Source organism: Dermacentor albipictus, chromosome 9 (assembly GCF_038994185.2).
Source record: "Dermacentor albipictus isolate Rhodes 1998 colony chromosome 9, USDA_Dalb.pri_finalv2, whole genome shotgun sequence".
Lineage (NCBI taxonomy): Eukaryota > Metazoa > Arthropoda > Arachnida > Ixodida > Ixodidae > Dermacentor > Dermacentor albipictus.
Genome location: NC_091829.1, coordinates 124671941 through 124690439, shown reverse-complemented (window position 1 = coordinate 124690439; position 18499 = coordinate 124671941). Strand labels below are relative to the sequence as shown.

Here is an 18499-nt window from a genome sequence, read left to right as displayed (position 1 = left end):
CCCAACTTGCACATGTTGCTCGTCTTAAGCGCTATTATTTTGTCACTGAACAATAACTCTTCCAGCGAGCTTCGTTGGCAAAAGAGGGATTGTAATGTGGCGAGAGAAGAAAGTTGAAGAAGAGGACGACAACGGTCCCTGCGCAGCAGCACTTCAACGGCTATCATCTCTACTAACCTTACTCTGTAAATAAACACACAATCATCTGTAACAATATGAAAAAATAAGCTTTAAATAGGCACTAAAATAAACAATAAACTTTAAAAACAGGCAAAATATTAGTTTAATATTAGAACAAACAAGCATCCAAGACAGTAAAACCATTTTAGCAATCAGTGGTCCTGCAATGGCCGGTGGCTCTACCAGAGCAGCGATGGGTTTAGCGTGAGCGCAACTTGAAGCTGGGGACCGGAGGCTGCCGTAGCTGCATGCAACCCGTGCCCAGGGGCACCACCCTGCCCACCACAAGCCGGGCGGATGGGGAGTTGAGGTGGTCTTCAGCACCTGAAATCAAGAAAACATGGGCGGAGAGGGGGTCATAAACCATGATAATCATTGACATTGTGCTCCTCCAAATGACATACTGTTATAAAGAAAGCCAACAAAATTAGGGATGTAAGTGGCAAACTGAACGTATGCTATTGGAATGGTTTCCCAGGTGTCTGACAAGTCACTGATTCAAATAAAGGTTTCATTCTCTCTCTCTCCCAGGCAAAAGTGAGAGAGAAAAATGCTGTATTAAATATACAGAGAGTTGCCCAATTAGCTTTAGTCAAGCTTGTAAATTACGCATTCCCAAGCGTTCTAAGCGAATGCAATGAAATGCATGTTGGCTATTGTATAAAGCGAGTTAAACTAGGGCTTTTTTTTTTTTTCACCTACATTTCAAGCAGGCTGGTGCAGACTAACATAGTTTAGCGCAGATGCTATGACGTTTCATGCGGCACTTCACTTACTGGATTCTGCCCAATCAAGCAGAGACTTACTCAAGCAGATGAAAAGCTAGAACTGAAATTCAGGCTAGTTGGTTATTCGTGATCATCAAATAACAGCTCATAAATAACTAGGGATCCACATAGAAGAGACATACACAGTGCTGACTTTTAACTGGTCTTTATTTTATAGAGGGCGCACATTTATAAATCCTTTTCATGGCAATCCCGTGGGCGCAACCATGTTTGATCATGTGGCAACACATCCATTAGTTGCCTCAGCTGCCTCTGTGTTTAAAATGGATGCGCATGACGGATGCGGCTCAGCAAAACTGTTTTGGGGGACATCGTAGACAGCAGCTGGGTGGACGACACGAAACATTGGCCGCAGCTTAGGAGGACATGCAAGCACCTTTTGAGCTCATCAAGCCTTGTACAACCGGTACGGGTGGCGTTTATGGTACTTGCATTAGAATCGGGGCTAGAAATCCATTCTAAGGTGCCTAACCTTTCTGCTTCTGAATTAAATAAGAATCAGTGTCTTTCACTCCTTGTTCTTTATTTGGCACAGTAACTGTGAAACGGTGGCTTGTCATGTTTCTGGCTCAGCAACGTTCCTCAGTGTGGTCACTATAGAACTGCTTATAACAGTGGAGCTGTTAGAACCTCGCTGGGTTTCTCTTGACGTCCGCAGCATTGCAAGCCTGGAGGAAAGAGCTGAGAAAGAGTGAAAGCACAGTATAAAGATAGCATCGTGCAGCATAGCGACACGGCGAGGGTGGGTGGAGCCTAGCAGGGCAGAAGGAGCAGCATGGCGAGGACGCAGGTGGTGTTAAGTCATTGCTCTCCGAATAAAAACCAGCACGCTTGCTTCAGCAGTCCTGTTTCTAGCAGTGGAAAAAATCGTGTGGCTCTATTATCGCAAACACCAGAGACCAGCAGAGTTGGAGGAAGCCCAGCAAAAATTAGAATACGTGTACGGTTTGGCACTACTTTACTGGCCTTCCACCAGCTTCGCTGGTCTCTGGTGTTTGCGATAGCAGAACCACGCAAATTCTTTTTTTTCTCCCAAATGCCTCGCAGGTGCGCTCAGTTGCGACAAATTTTTGTTGCAGCACTCAAGGCTTAGAACATAAGACATTTTGTACTTTGTAATAGCTTGTAGCAAAGACATATTATTGTTAGTCATTCGTTTACCCTGTGGACCGTAACAGAATGTTCTGCTTCGAACATTCATGTGATGTCCATATAGCTGTGGCTCATGCTCTGGAGCATTGATTCTATTCCCTTGTGCTTGATACATGGACAATAGACTTGTGTAAGTGCGAGTTGAGGTGGATAGGCGCAGAAAACGTTCAAGGAATTTACTGTGCCAGTAAGCGGCACACGGCTTTCGCATTGCGAGAAATGGTCAAAAGAATCGAAAATCCTTTTTTCAGTTTCTATATCCTTTTTTCTACCCGATTCTGAAATGCCATCACCGAAAAGCACGTAGAAGTGCTATAAAATTTTTTTGTATAAGCCAAGGTAGCGAAAGATTTTGTGGAAATCACGAAAGAGCAGTGTTTTTCAAACCACAATATCTCCAGAACGGCGCACCCGAGCGTCGCCATCGTGGTCTCATTGGAAAGCGTGTTTCTCTGTCTTCAAGTTCACGCTGCCTCGGCTATCCCCTCCATACATAAACAAGCGCACAAAAAACAAATGATTGAAGGTCGCTCCGGAGTCTCCGATTGGCCCCGCCCACCACGCAACTCCAGTGCGACTCGCCATTGTTCCGGCACTCGCTCCGTATGGCCGTTGTCTCAGTGCAAGGAGCAGGTGTGCAAACTCTCTGCACCTTGACCACCCTGATCTCGATGAAACGAGATACGTATTGCACTTCTGCAATATCCGTGCTTCTACAGACATCGCAGAAACACCGCCGACCCCTCCGTTACTTGATGTCTCATCCCCACAGCTAAGCATTCCGAACATCAGCGACGTGAACTTTGTGACCAAGCGCTTCGCGCATGGCACCTTCAGACACGTGGAGACACAATCTAGCTATCTATGATATGCGCATACAACACTCCACCATGCCACATTTTTTACATGCCGAAAAATTAAGTAAAAAAATCATCGCCCAAGCACTCCGTACAAATGGTTAACCAGCGAAGCTGAAATGTGCAGCCTCGGTGTTTATCACTAGGTTAATCCTGATGGTTCATTAAACTATGGCTTGGTAGACTGCCAGATCCTCAGTACGCAGTTGCTGCTTGCGCTCAGCTGCACAAGCCTGTTCTTGTGCACGGGATGCAGCATCGGCATGGCGTAGATGAGCTCATTCCCGGTTCAGCTTGCGGTGTTGCTGATCAAAAGCTTGCTGCTCCTCAGGAGTACGTAGGATGCATGGCCTTCCTATTTCGGAACCCGAGAGAAACTGCTTGCACGCGCTTGGCTACGAGAGAGAGCAACGACGTCACTACTGGTGCAGCTAATGCACCACCACCTAGACAGCACATGGCCTTTTCACTCCAATCCATGACATCATGTTACCTGGCCCAACTGCCACAGAATCTAATGGGGATGCTCCCAAGTAGGCAACAGTGATTTTGACGTCGCTGCTTTCATCACGCTAGCCTTACCAATGTAAATTTTGGGCCAGGTAGCATGACTTCATGGATCGGAGTAAACAGGCCTTGTGCAATCTAGGTGTTGTTGGCTGATCATGCGCCTCTCTTTCTCCCTCCTTTTTTTTTTTCTGCGCATGTGCATAGAGTTGCACCAGAGGAGTTATTGGTGCACAGGCAACAGACGAATGGACGAATCGGCTAGCCACATACAGCTTCACTGTAATACTACCCACAAACCATTTGGCATTCATTAAGCGACTACAGCTTAAGCAGTCAGCCAATGCATTAGGTTCAATGGCAACAGGGCGGGAGGTTCATCACGACTGTATTTAACCAGGAATTACTTATTAAGCATGTGCATATTAAGAGGTTTTACTGCACAATTTTAGGACTTGCTATGCCTTTGTGGGATATTGCACAACACCTGGTCTGCAATCTGGCCAACATGCTCTTCACAGAGCAGCAGAGGAGGATGTCTTGGAGGAAAAAAGGCAAGTAAATCATTTCAGACTAAAGGCAAAACACTCCAGAAGCCCCACATCTCGTAAGACATCAATCACTACAGCCCTGATGCCCTGTGATAAATTATTGTCCAAGGTACAACTTTGAAATCCATTTTCTGAGAACTAAACGAGAAGAAAGGGGGTTGGCCGAGGGGCCCGATTTTTATTAGTCATATCATAAGAAGCCAACAAACACTAACAACACGAACAAAATAGGGGAAATCACTTGTGCTTAACAAATGAAATAAAGAAACAATAAATTAGTGGAAATGAAAGTGGATGAAAAAACAACTTGCCGCAGGTGGAGAACACTCCCACAACCTTCACATTTCTCAGAAATTCGAAGGTTCTGCGAAATGCACACAACCTTCGCTTTTCTCAGAACTGTTTTTCTTGCCTCCTGCTCAGCATGTTCCGCTGATTTCTTCGCGACTGCTTGATCTATTTCAATTCCTTCTTTCTTTTTTTTTGCTATGTTCACTGAAGTGCAGTTCAGGGCGTGACATTCTTGCTTGTGCAGTGCAAGTGATCTTGGATTAATGATTCAATTAGTTTTCACAGTCTAGATGCATGTTGTACAATCACTTCATAAGAGATGAGGAAATGGAAAAAGTCACGTGGTAAATATAAAATCTACGAATGTAACACACTCAGCCATTCATTTTCAAACGCACAGCGCTTTAAACGAGTCTTCTATAACATTTTGTAAGTTGTTCATGCTTGGGACAAGCCCAAAAGAAGAAAATATTGTAAATAAAGCAGCTATGATAGCATCGCAAAAGCATTACCACTATCTCTGCCAATTTTCGTCAAAATTCATGAATAAGGAAGCTGTCTCCGAAAGCCATGTCCCTTCTGAATTGTCACTGTGTAACAATCGGTACTCACTCTTGCCGACGTTTCTAGGTTGAAGTCCTTTTTTGAGAAGTTAGTGATACAACGCTGGAGGATGAGCAAATTTTTTCATCCTCGAGGAAAGCCATGCATTGCGAAGGGCCAGCAACACGGGCAGCCCTTGTGCAGCAGCTGTCTGTGAACTTGGCCACACATTCATTCCATTTCTTAAGAGGAAGCTTTAGCTCAAATGCTCCTATATAAATACACGTAAAAGGAGAATTCGTTTTTCTTGGCAACCACTGCAGCAAATTTGACGAGGTTTGTTGTATGCAAAAGAAAAACTTAAAATCTCTGACTGTTGGGTTCAAATTTTTTATTTAGATGGTCAGTATTTATGAAAAATTGGCAAAGAATGCAAATTTTCAGAAAAACAAAACTATCAAGTTTACAACTTTAACTCAGCAAGGAAAAATGATAGCACAATTCTGTGAATTGCATTTTACAGTACATCTAAAGCAGACAAAATTGATATGCTACACATGAATCTGAAAAACTTCAGTAATATGGAAATGCAGCATCTGCAGAACCCTTGTACACAACGTAACAAATTGACATATCGAATTTGTCCGCTTTGAATGATCTAATGGTAGCCATTTACAGAACCGCGATATCTGTTCTTGATGCAGAGCTATTTATAAACTTTGTACATCTTTTTTTCGAACTTGCGAAAATTCTTTTAACAAAATTCAGGCCTTATATCGAAATTCTGCTTCCAACAGTCACTAGAATTTAACTTTCTTTATCAAATACAACAAATTTCATAAAAGTGGGTCCAGAGGTTATCTCAGAAAAGCGTTTCTGCATTTTACATGTATTTGAATAGGCAGCGTCAGTTCGGCCTGAGCTAAAGCTTCCTCTTAATAGTATGCCAGTCAATATTTTTACAGCCAACCACAGCACATCTCTTCCCTCTGCTGCTCGACATTTTTCAGCATGAATGGAGCACAGAGTGTTATGGCATTTTTCACCGATTGATTCGAAGCAGGATATCTTGCTCCATGGCAACTAATCCGAATTTCACTGGTCGATCTGGAGCGGTTTCGTGCTTTCTGCTGGTTGTTTCAGATCAACTTGTTCCATGCCAGATCGCTCTCACTTGCTCCACCACCAAGGCACAGATTCGGGGGGAAATAGCTCACACCACTTCCGTCTTCAAGCGAAATCGATACCCAGTCGGTACTCACAACATTGTGTTGCTCCACAAAATGGCTGCGTCCAGTGCCACTGCAGAGCTTGCGTTTAGCAATGAGAGATCAGACGACAGCGATTACGAGGTGATGCAGGTGCTGCATGAAGCCTTCTATGTACATTGTCCATGCACAATCTTTGCGGGTGTGGCATGGAAATGACGGACTCTGTGACTGCCACGGTCAAATTACGCACGGCAACTTTGGTTGCCGTGGAAATTTACAGAGCGGAAGTCGGGCATGGCTTCTGTAACTGGTTTATGTGACATGTACGCAGACTTCCTGTGTGATCCGCCGTGAAGCGTTTTTGCGCTCCGCTGGCTGATTTGGATTTGTGAAGCCCAAGTGCTCACTCGAGGATTTCGGCGGCCACTCCACATCGACCAGTGAAAAATGCCATTAGTGAACACCCAATTACATTTCCGACAGCTGATGGCACAGTAGCAGAAGAGAAGCGGTAACGGTTTCACATTCGTGTGCTTTCACTGAGGCAGCGCGCGGCACACTTGCAGAAGCACCATTTCATTCTTCTGAAACAAACTAATAGCACTGCGAAAAGGGTCAATATTTGGCACAGCAAAAAAGGAGAACAGCTTATACCTTGTAAAAACCGCTTTTCTTTTTCAAGGAGGAAGACTGAAAGGGTGTTTAAACAATGGTTACAAAGTTTGTCAAACTGCAAATTATACAAAAGGATGCATGCAGGCCTTTCAAATTATCCAGCTGCTGTTTGTCAAATATGAACTTCCATCAATGTGCACAAGTTTCCCAACTAATTGCAGTACATTCAGTATAATTCATATTGTAAATTATGGTACTGCACAAATTTTATGAAGTAACTGAATCTTCAAATAAAGCGAGATTTAATTATCAAGCTTTTCTTCATATCAAGGTAGACAAAACTGACATATTATACACCGCTCAGAAATATACTACTAATCTGTTAGTGGGATGTTTCGGAACCCTTGAAAACCCTGTCAAAAATTTATTTAAGCTGTAAATTAACATGGCAAAATTGTCCGGTTCAAATCCTCCAACAGATGCAGTTTACAGAACTGCAATACAGTCTACACTCGTTACAACGGACCGGCATACAAAAGACTTTCGGATATAACGGAGCACAAATATACCTTAAGATTGCTCTACCTATTTTATTAATGCAACAAAGTTCGCTTTTAACGGACCGTGCTAGAATGTACTATCGGCTACAGCGGACGAAATTAGCGCCAATTTTTTCCCATATCGGGCGTATAAAATGAACTTTTGCCATGTGGACACGGGCTGACAACGGGCTTGCGAGAATAAGCCGATGATCGCGGCCTAATATCGCGCACGCGAGGCAGGAAGGCGCAGCAGAAGTGCGCCCCCTTCTTTCCCGCCTGAGGCACGGGGAAGAGGCGAGGGAGAGGGGGGTTCTACTCAGGTGGCTTCTGCTTATGGCCGCCATATCTTGAAAGCTATCTGCGATGTGTACAAAGTGCGCTTGTCACTCACTCTTTGCAATAACATTGTTACACATCGCAACCAAAGTCTCAGAAGTGAGGCGTTCTGGATATTACGGACTTCGGGTGAAACGGGCATTTTTTCGTCGGATTATCATGGTCCGTTGTTACCAGAGTCGACTGTATCTGGTTTTGGTGCACAGTTACAGATTTGTAAACTTTGTGCTTATACATCTTTTTAAAGCTTTCCAATTTTCGACAATGTTTGTAAGTAAAGGTACATACCATAAACGAAAATTCTGCTTTCTACGGTCACTAGAAGTCAACTCCCTTTCCCAAATACACAAATGCCATTCAAGCAATCCAGGAGTTGTCCAGGGGTTTTACGCATATTTTAATAGGTGGCATTGAAGTTGGCCCCGAACCAAAGTTTCCCCTTAACACCAACTGGCTACCAGATGCTGCGGACTGAATTTTTCCTTCCACTAGTCCAAAATACAGCGCGTACGAGTGGCTTTGATCCTGAGAGACATGCAGGCGCCATCTTAGCCAGAACATTGTAGCTTTATCTGTGGGTCCCTTGCTTGCTGTTGAAAAAGTGAAGGAGAGAAGCCAGTGTTGATACTTGCCAGATTTTAGTACCCCAACAAATCAATGACAAGAAAACATTCATTTTCAATTAAAGGCCAATTGCAAAGAAATTTAGAATGGTGTTTAAAAAGCCCAATTTTGAAATAATGTTAAAGAAAAACTTCTGCGTTTAAAGTACTACAGTCGACTTCCTTTAATTCGGCCTTGAAGGGACCAACAAAATCTAGTTTCCGGAGGGTCAAATTAAACAAGGTGCAGAAAAAATGCCAAAACACACCGTTAATTCATTTGACTGTACTTGCCCAATTTTAACATGCAGCCAAGTCAAACATGCACCCATTTTATGTGTGTCCAAAGTACTAAACTAACGCAGAAATGATATTAAAGCTTCTAAACAAAATAGAAATCTAAAAGGCACCCGACTTTTTTAGCAAGAAAGATTGTTGCATAATGGTGGCCGGTTTTTAAAGGCAGCATCGCCGCACTGCACTGGTGTTATGCGGCAAAGCATGAGAACACTGCAAAGGCGGTTTTGGTTTCGTGTCTGACTGCACAACACAAGCAAACTTCAGCCCAATTTTTTTAAAAGGCATGCATTATAATCAGGTAAATACCGTAATCAAACCCTATGAGCTGCAGTTATTCCTTCAAAATCTTCCTAGGGCAGGCCGAAAATAGGCGTTTTCAACAAGAGATTACGTGTGCTCAACACCTTGACTGTCCTCTAAATTCCACCAAGACAAGACGCTGAAACTAAAGGGGTCACTATAGGGGTTACCATAGGGGCCAGGCGCATATGTGATGACTGGTAAAATCAAATTATCCAGCGATGGCCAATTTTAAGATTGAAATAACAAGTTTGAGACTATAGATATGCATGAGCACTGGCTGGGACTATCAGCTGGGAAGAAATAAGCAAAATAATGTAATTCATCTGAGTCAAATTAACAGAAGTCTACTATATTGAATGAATCTCAAAAAGCTCACAAAATGAACGTTTTCAATACGAAACCTGAAAAAAAAATAGTTGCCATTATGACACTAGAATTAACGCGGAGCACAGCACATAGAGAACCAGCGCAGTGACACGACTAAAATTAAGGATCACCCACGGTGCACTGAAAATCTCGGAAGCAATGTGCCAAGATTTGTGTCCTACCCGCTAACAACCAGGTGCACACGCCAACTGTTAAGGTGCTATTTAAAAGCTTGAAATAGAAAGATTACATAATTACCAGCCCTGCAGCTTTGTCAAAATTGTTGCTAAGCATATACTACTTATTTATAACCAAATTTAGCCGAAGTAAAATATTGTCACAGTTGGCAATTTGAAGCATTACCACATAATTGCAAGATTGTTCAATCAATCACCCAGTTCTAAAAATTCTTCAATATCAGTCACGCTTTTAGGCTTCAACCACCAAACATCACAGGCATAACAGCAGCGCCAAAAAACACACACAAAAGAAAGGAAGAGACATGGACAATCGTGTCTGTCAGCGTTCCTTTCTTTATTGTGTTTTTAGGCGCTGCTGTCATGCCTGCAATAAGTGACCACCTCGCCCGAGAACTCGTTTTACTGCACCAAACATCCATACCTCGCCAAGCCTGTTTTATGTGGCCTGCACATTTAGCAAGAAGTACAGGTGGCAGTTAGTGCTTGTGTCCTTGTGATACTGTTTGTTGCCACTACTTACCACTACAAGTACATATTTCTCAACAACTAGCTGGGGCAAGAACACTGCTCAGGAAACAGAGGCGCACTGTACCGGCAAGCGTGGCTGACTTGAGAAAGTTCATGGTGGTCTCGAAGGTCATCTGCTGCAGGGGCGAGGCATTGCTCTCCATGGCTATGCGGTTGCAGGCACGGTAGCTGCCGTCAAATGTCATGTAGTCGGCGACAAGCAGCAGGTGCCTTGGGTCCACCTCAATGCCATACACGGCAAACACATTGGCCACCTCCTGCACAGAGTTTGTCAAAGCCGTTTTAATGTAAGAGCATCACTTGGCTCATTGTGTGACCCCAACATCATCAGAAAGCCATGGCAGAAAAACAGCACACAAATAACATAACCTTAACCCAACTACAGAAAGGAAAATGGCCACAGTGAGGATTTGATCCTTTGCCCCACCACTACTGCTCCGTAGCCGAGAGGGCTAACCACTGCACCATTATTGCATTGTGCCATTGTTAAAACAGGCAACAGTGATGAATGTCTTTGAGGCTGTGCATGTGGTTGGACTCTGCCTGGTGGGCGATACACTAGGTGGCACGTCATGCAGAGGAATCTGCCTTCAGCTCTGCACTGCGACATGTCCATGCTCATTGTAGGACATTTCAATCAGGACGCATGTTCAATGGCAACGTTCACTGGTGCGATGCATGCCGATCTCAACTTCAAGGAGTACCAACGCAAAAATTTTCTACCTTGTTTTTTTAGCTGCAATAAGTAGCTAATGAACCAGTAAACATGGCACAAAACATCATTGGCTTCAGAGTGCGACCAGTCCAAGTTTCGGTTTGAGAGAGCAACAAGATGGGCCAAAGAAGGAATCTAAACACAGCTGGACATGTGATCGCACAAAACTGACGTACGCACACCAGCACGCTTGCTGGCATGAGAGCTTCATTTTGCTAGTTCGTCTGATACATTTGCACATGCTTTGTGATGTCCTTGCCATCATTGTCGTCCGTGTTTTCGTCGTCCAGCAGTGACTATTTCCTGCTTGCGGTAGTCGCCGCCGAATTAGACGTAGCCAACCCCCTTTGATAGGATCCATTACAAAGCAGCGACTCGGAAAGTGCTGCTAGCAACAGCTATCAATATGCGTATGCACCAGTACAAGTACCATATTTACTCGCATAATGATTGCACTCACATAATGATCGCACCCCTGAATTCTGTTGTCAAAATTAGATTAGTTTTTTTTTTTTTCTTTCCCGTGCAATGATTGCACCCCGAACTTGTCCCAGCGATATGTCGTGTGCAAAGCCTAGCTAATGATGCTCGCGCTTACCATCAGTCGAATGCCACGCAAACGACTCTTGAAGACGTACCAAGCGGTCTGCATGCACCAAACATTCTTAAAAGGCCCCTGAAATGGTTCGGACACATTTTGTAGACACGTAGGGCACAGCTAAAGTTAATCATTCGCGCCACAATTTGTGTGAAACATCTCATATTAAGAGGGCTATAGACGATTACAAGTTACCATCCTCCATAGTCATGCATTTTTTCCTCAACTCGTTCGCCGAGTGATCGGGGCTAAGCTCCGCCTTCACTGGCTCTGCGTCATGATGGCACGTCTCGTCGTCAACTTCCAGTTCTCTAGGAGCGCGTGCGCGAAGCCTCTCCAAACTCCCCGCCATCTGCTTGGCAGTCGACCCCAAGCTAGAGCTATCAGAGCAGCGTGCGTTGCGAGCATTCTGTCGCAGCACTGAACGTGTCTGGTATTCTAGTAACCACAGGCGAGCTGGGCATTTCAACGGAACGGTGGAGGCATAAACTCAAGCTGATGAAGGAACTTTAGTGTAGACGCACGTGAGCTGCCTGATTGGTCTCCATGGTCCAGCCAGCCGTTGGCACAGAGTTTAACCAGCCAAACAAAGAGCTAATATTGCTTTAACCAAGTGTAAAACATTTTAAACATTTACAAAAACTGTGTTAACAATTAACAGCAAAGAGTGTTGATGGCGTATGCAACGTCACCACTCTCCCGGTTGGGCGGCGGGAGATTTGAATTTCGAAAAAGGCACTGGGACCCTTCAGATGTAATTTTCTCATAAACGAAGTCTTTTCTTGGCGCGAAACAAGCGTTGCAATGTTTCTGGAATGGTATTTAAACACTCTATGTCAACTTAGTATTTGCCCTTAGTGTTCCTTTAAGGAATACAAACTGTGTCCCGTGACAACTGCCTCTTCCCACACTTGTTATGCTTCACCGCAACACTTTCGCGTATTTTCACGGCGTGACATCGCTGTAACGAGGCGAAGCTGACTTTCGGAAATCGGCATTATGCAACGCGCCGTGCTTTCCGAGCTTCGAAGCCAATCGCGAGGACCCCAAGGGCGGAGTTGGTGACACTGCTGACAATGGCAAATTCTTTCAGTGGAAAACACGGCACCGAACGGCAAGAAGCTTAACAGCGAATGTCGAAGCAGCTAGGCCTAGCGTTGCAGTGGTGGCTGCCAGCGGATCTGTGAGCGAGAGCGCCGGTTCGAGGCGGCGAGGTAATCAAAATGGCGGCGGTGGTGGCTTTGTTTAATGCCGTTTCGGACCTGCGGTCACGGAAGAAAGTCGGACGGTAAAGGGTTCTTGCGTCCGAAATTTCAGACGTTCTTATGCATTGACTCTATGGGGAACGTGGCGGTGCCGCGGAGTCATTTGAATTATTGGGCGTCCGGAAAGTTGGTAGTTGACTGTACACTGGGAACTCCTCCAGTCGACAATACAGCGTCAAAGACGATTCGTTACGTTACTCTGTTACTCCAGCCAGCGTTACCGCGACTTTTGTTCACTTTCAGTAAAATTACAGCTAATTTTCCCTGATAGAAGCAGAAATTCCCTGAGTATTTCCAGACTATTCAAAATTCCCGAGAATTCCCAGTGTCCTGTGACAGTTGCCCCTTTCCACGCTCAGTATGCTTCACCGCGTAATACCGCTGTATACGCTCCTGACACGGCCCAGGTGGCGCGTCCGCGCAGTGATCGTCAGCGCCTCTTGTAGCACCTTCCGTCAAAACTGACACTGACAGACCACGCTACTCGGGCTGCCACGTGGATTTGCCAACGTGATCGCATGTTCATGCTTTTTTTGAAACAAACAAATGGCGAAGTTTTGCTGTGTGGTTTCAAACCAATCTCAAAATTATACGGTCGAATACGCCCTGCCATTCATTGTAAAGGGGAAAAGCCCTACGCTGCCGGGTACGTTCACAGCATGAAAGAAGTCGCCGGTGTGACTGTGCTGGTGAAGTGTCACTCCCAGCAACGCAAACACAACTACAGCATATCTCTGGACGTGAGAAAACTCAACTATCATATCGTGCTTTGATCAAGCAGCTCAATTGAGTGTGCAGGCATGGCTGAGCTTATTAAGCGTTAGGCGTAGGTGTTCTTGGCCAACTATTTGAGTTGCCATTGAGAGAACGTGTTTTTCCATGGTGTTGTTTTGACACGCTTGCAAAGCCTCATGGGCCACGGATGATAGGCGCCATATCTTTACTTATACTACCTTTAATCTATACCTCTTATTAAGTTTGATTACGACTACTGCTACCCTCATATTTTAAAACTGGTACAGTGCAACATAGAAAGGAAGAAAAAAAAAGCCGAGCTGGCCAGGTAAAGGAACAGAGCGCTGACTTCCAACTGATTCATTGGCAAGTTGCACGAAATATATAGTTACAAGAAAGTACCAGGACATGTAATCAAAACACTTCACCAAGCGTCACACCGATATTGGCGGCGAGGAGTTACGGAGTCGCCATCCATCGGAAGCGCCTCTCTGACGTAGTATGAGGGATCACGCGGCGCGCTCCTTGTAGGTTTTGCTGTCAGCGCTCACTGAAAACACCACGCGCGAGCTCTCCCGGATATTTCTGTAAGTACTTTCGAAACAAGAGAAGTTTTTTACTGTCTAAATAATTATCGTGAGCAAACTGAAAGCAATCGTTTACAGACGCTATCTCTTTAGCGAATAAGTAGAGTGAACGCCACTGCGTGCGGTCGCCGCGATGGAGTCTCCCAAACAGGCTCCTTGCGTGAAAGGTAGGTAAACGCCGAGAGCACACTATGTGAGATATGTTCTTATAGTGTTTGTATAACTAAATGGAGCGTAATAGAATGAAGCCTCAATGCAGCGATCGTACAGATTCGCAGCAACCGACTGCTGTCGACAAGTTCATAGTGTCGACAAGTTCATAGACCAAACCGTCATGACATTAGTCGGGCAGCAGACTTGGGCGAGCGTCTCAGTGCACATTTTCTGAACATCGCAGACCTGGCGCCATAGCAGAAATCTTCCTCGCTCTGTGCTTGCTGCATACCTGAGTTGTAGCCGATGACTGTTTGCCGGTTTTATGTTTCGCGAGCCAAGCTTCATGCAGCTTCTTGTCCTGTGGCTACGTGTGAAGAAGGCCGACACCGAGCTTCGTTACGTACGTCCGGCACTGCGGCACCGAGCAGTAGCCTACCATGTTGCACGCCTTCAAAAGCAGCCACTACCTATTGTAGTGCTTTCAAGCGTTGTAAAGGAGACACTCGAAGTGGGAAAATCTCGCCACTAAATGAGGACTGCAGCGTACAAGGGAATTTAAACTCATTTTCAGCTCGCTTCGGCACTCCCAAAAAGCAGCCGACGCGGCCGCTATGTCCACGTGATCCCTCATAGCATGTCACGCTGACAGTGGTGCCAGATTTTCCAGTGGAGGAGCTCGAGGCCAATAAGGCTACACCATCATATGTGATAGAACGCGTAATTCTGTCATGCAAGGTTAAACTGATCAAGAAATCTTGCTTCCTGTGGAGGTAGGCACAAACATGGCGCTCTAACACACGTGCTGCCAGCCCTTGCTATGAGATCATCTTGAATATTCTCTCACTAAGTTGTGATTGGAGCTTTTTTAGCACCTCTCACGGATAAATATTCGGCTTGCACCCACAGTCGTGACAGTGAATTCCTAAGTGTCCCTGTATAGCTTGGTGCACATTGTAATCATGCTCTTTTAGCCTTTCATTAAGACAGCGACCAGTTTGGTCTATATATCTCCAGTTTTAAAACAGGAGATACAGTTTACTGAAGCACCAGTTTTAGAATGCTATACCAACTCGGCCAATCCTCAACCCTAGTACCCTTTCATTAATGCTGTAGAATTTGTCAATGTTGTCCGCTATGTCCTTATGGATTAGGAATCCTACCCTGTATTGCTCCTTATCTGGAAAACCTTTAAAGCAAAGGACATGGCCATTAGTCAGCGCTGTATAAACCTCACCAGTTCTTCTAACCTCGATAAGGCCAATGATATCCCAAACAATATTTGATAGTTCCTCAAAGAGTCCTGCTAAGCTAGCCTCACTCGACGGAGTTCGGCTGTTAAAGGTTGCCAGGGTCAGTTTCCATTGGCCGCCTGTCCGGGTCCAGAGATTCTTAGCACCCTCTGCTGCGTTACTGGTCTGACTGCCGCCTTGGTCACTTGCTTCACAGCTGCTGGGGACTGAGGGCCATGGATTAATTGTAGGAATCATGAGGGAGGGAGTGGCCGAATACTGCACCAAGGAGGCCAATTCCTGTTCTGGTGAGGAAGTGTCTTTGTTGAAGCCTAGTGGGCCTTTATAATTTGGTTGTACCTCAATTGGTATAGCCTCACTCGCTCTCAGCATCTTCTGCCTGTTTCAGGCATCACTACAAGCCTGCAGATGTAGTGCTACAGTAGCCACGTAAAAATGCAGTTTGTCATAAAAGCCCACATGCTATAAACTTACCCTAGCAATCGCTGTTCTTGCAGCTTCAATGCCAAAAGTGTTGGCAATGGCATGAATGTCATTGCTGTAGATGCGCTTCAGATCGATTATTTCACCGTACCGGAACATTTCCTGCAAAATATAGTGCACCACCATCACACACAACACTGACAGCTTCAAAGAAGGGCTCTGCAATTGCCACACAACTGTGCACATAAGTGTAAGATTCACATGCGCATCTCCCAGCTTGCAGGTGCGATTAAAACGTCGAGTCTCATTAAATATATCTGCCTTATTTGTTTGTCAATGCATGATTTCCATTATGCTGGAGACAAAAGGTGACAACAGTCACTTGATTAGGCCTCTAGAGCCACAATATACATTCCCTACATGACAGTGGAGAAAAATAAATTATGCATAAAGGTTAAAGGGCCCCTCACCAGGTCTGGCCATTTTGAGCTGACAAGCGCCATGCAAACAATGTGCATTAACGATCGTGTCTGCTAAGAACTACATCTCTATGCACCGTGGAAAGAGCCGAAATTCCAGACCGAACGCTGTTTGCCCTTCTCCTTGTGGCCGCTGCGCTCCAAGCTGGAGGGATGACGTATAAGTGTAAGTGCACCTACGTACATGTGTCTTTGCTGTGACGTCAGCCTTAGTGACACGCGGCTTCGAGAATTATTCAAGGCAACATGTGTTATTTGTGTAATCTGTTCCATCCATAGATGAATTAAGGTTTAGAGAAATACTATGACACGCAAATGAATGTCTGCGTGTGTTTGTTTCACTTTGCACTGCAGCAACAGAGATGCACTTCTGTTCTGTCTGATTGTTGGCACGTCGTGCAGTTGTGCGAGCAGACACCGAAATTATGTCATTTTCTACCGTGTTCCAGTGCACGATCATGCTCTGTGATCCGCTTTTGTCTGCCTCAGTGTTCGCGTAGCACTGATTTATACCGCTAGTCAGATGTTGCTGTGCACAGCGCGCAAAATTGTGCGCTGCGTAAAACGAGACAATCACAACAGCTCGCATGTGACGCTATCAGCAGAAGTGCGCCACGCCGCAAAAAACCGAGGAGAAAAAAAAAGTATGCGTCAAGCGATCCTCGAGGTCCGGTATGGGATAATGCAGGGAAGTAATTTCGCTTGCGAAGGATAGACGGGGCAAGTAGAGAGAGTAGCTCACCAGGCAGTGGAGCTCGCTTCCTGAAATAATGGGGTCGCGGCACTGAAATATTTTTATCTCGGCTATTAATTAATCAATTTGGAAAATTTTTGCGGGAGAATGCTCCCTAGAAGGGCACGTAACAACTTCCAGCGTATAAGCAAAATTTGCTATGGGGCATGGTGGGGGGCCCTTTAACCACCAGCTTGTTCACTACAACTTCAGCAGAATTATACTTCCTTTAGCAAAAGGAAAAACGTAACGAAAAAGCACAACAAATTGTATGTTCAAAGCAGAAGTCTGCAGTATATCTAATTAAACCTCGATACAGTTGACTTCCTTTAATTCAGCCCTGACAGGACCAACTAAATAGATCAAGTTATCCAGCAGGTCGAATTAAACAAGATGGAGAAAAAACAGCAAAACACACCACTGTATTATTCGTAGTATTTTTGCAATTCCAACATGCCCCTAAATCAAATGTGTGCCTACTTTCTATGCGTCCAAAGTAGAAAAATAACATAGAAATGACATTAAAGCTTCTAAATAAAGTGGAAATCTAATGTGAACCCAATTTTCTAGCAATAAAATGGGCAAAGGTCTTATATGTGTTGCACAATGAAGGCAAGTTTCCTCAAGCCAGCTTTGCCGCGCTTTTCTTTAAAGTCAAGTTCCTCACAATACATCTGTGGTATGCGGTAAACCACATGAACGCCGCAAAGATGGTTTTGGTTTCACGTGCAGGCAATTTTTGTTCCAATTTTCTTAGGGAAAAAAACCACGCGTTAGAATCGGCTAAATACCACAATCAGGCATTGTGGGCTACAGTTATTGCTTGAAAATCTTCCGAAAATAGGTGAAAGATAGATGAAAATAGCTTATGTGTGTTCGCTGCTCCACCGAAACAGGTGCTGCCACTTAAGGGGTCGCTATCGGGGTCAACATAAAGGTCAGGCACACGCATGTTTGACGAAATCAAATACAAGATGGGTATAAGTACACATTCGGAGGTCCCGAAGTAGCAACTGTCGGGGGCACCTCCTAACAAGACATGAAAAGGGGATAGTAGGATAGTGGCAAACAGTGAGTCATGTCATATATTATACAATTTCTATGTCATCATCGGAAATAAAGGGTAAGAGAAAAAAAATCTATTCAAAAATATCACAAGTATAATCACACAGCTAAAAAGAAAAAACAAAACAGAATTGAAGAAATCTTAAAGATAACTTGCAGAAATTCAAATGAGGATAAATGGCCACGTAAAGCTAACAATTAGGAGAACTATCAATTATAGGCAAAATTCAGTGACTCAGTAATTGAACAGTACATTGCGTAATGGTAAAGCAGAACAAAATCTCATTAATTTTAGGTTTGTTAAATTATACTATGAGTCAGATAAAGTGTTCATGATATGCTCCTTCATTCTATGCTTGAATGATAATAATGTAGATGACTTCATATCAGATGGTATTGAATTCCAAACAGAAATGCCTGAAAATGCAATGGTAAATTTCTCATAATTAGTTCTTGCTTTTGGAAGAAGATTGAGTTGTGCTAAAAATCTTGTGTTGTTATAATTGATGAGGCTAGAGCGAGTAAAAGCTGGAATATTAAACTCGGTATTTATAAGACGAAACATAAGTAGTGACAGCTTATGACTGAATAACATGCGTAAAGGTAAAACAGTTACGGAAT

The 18499-nt window shown here is 44.3% G+C and overlaps 1 protein-coding gene across 1 annotated transcript in view; it reads right to left on the bottom strand.

The window, feature by feature from the left end:
- Positions 1 to 265: 265 nt before the first annotated feature.
- The window catches only part of Polr1A (RNA polymerase I subunit RpI1), a 304676-nt gene continuing 286442 nt past the window's right edge, over positions 266 to 18499 (bottom strand). The window contains exons 29-31 of the mRNA XM_065452564.2: positions 15653 to 15763; positions 9937 to 10129; positions 266 to 504 (exon numbers count right to left, since the gene is read on the bottom strand). Coding sequence (XP_065308636.2) covers positions 380 to 504; positions 9937 to 10129; positions 15653 to 15763 — 429 coding nt within the window. The 3' untranslated portion in view covers positions 266 to 379. The remainder of the gene's footprint in view (positions 505 to 9936; positions 10130 to 15652; positions 15764 to 18499) is intronic.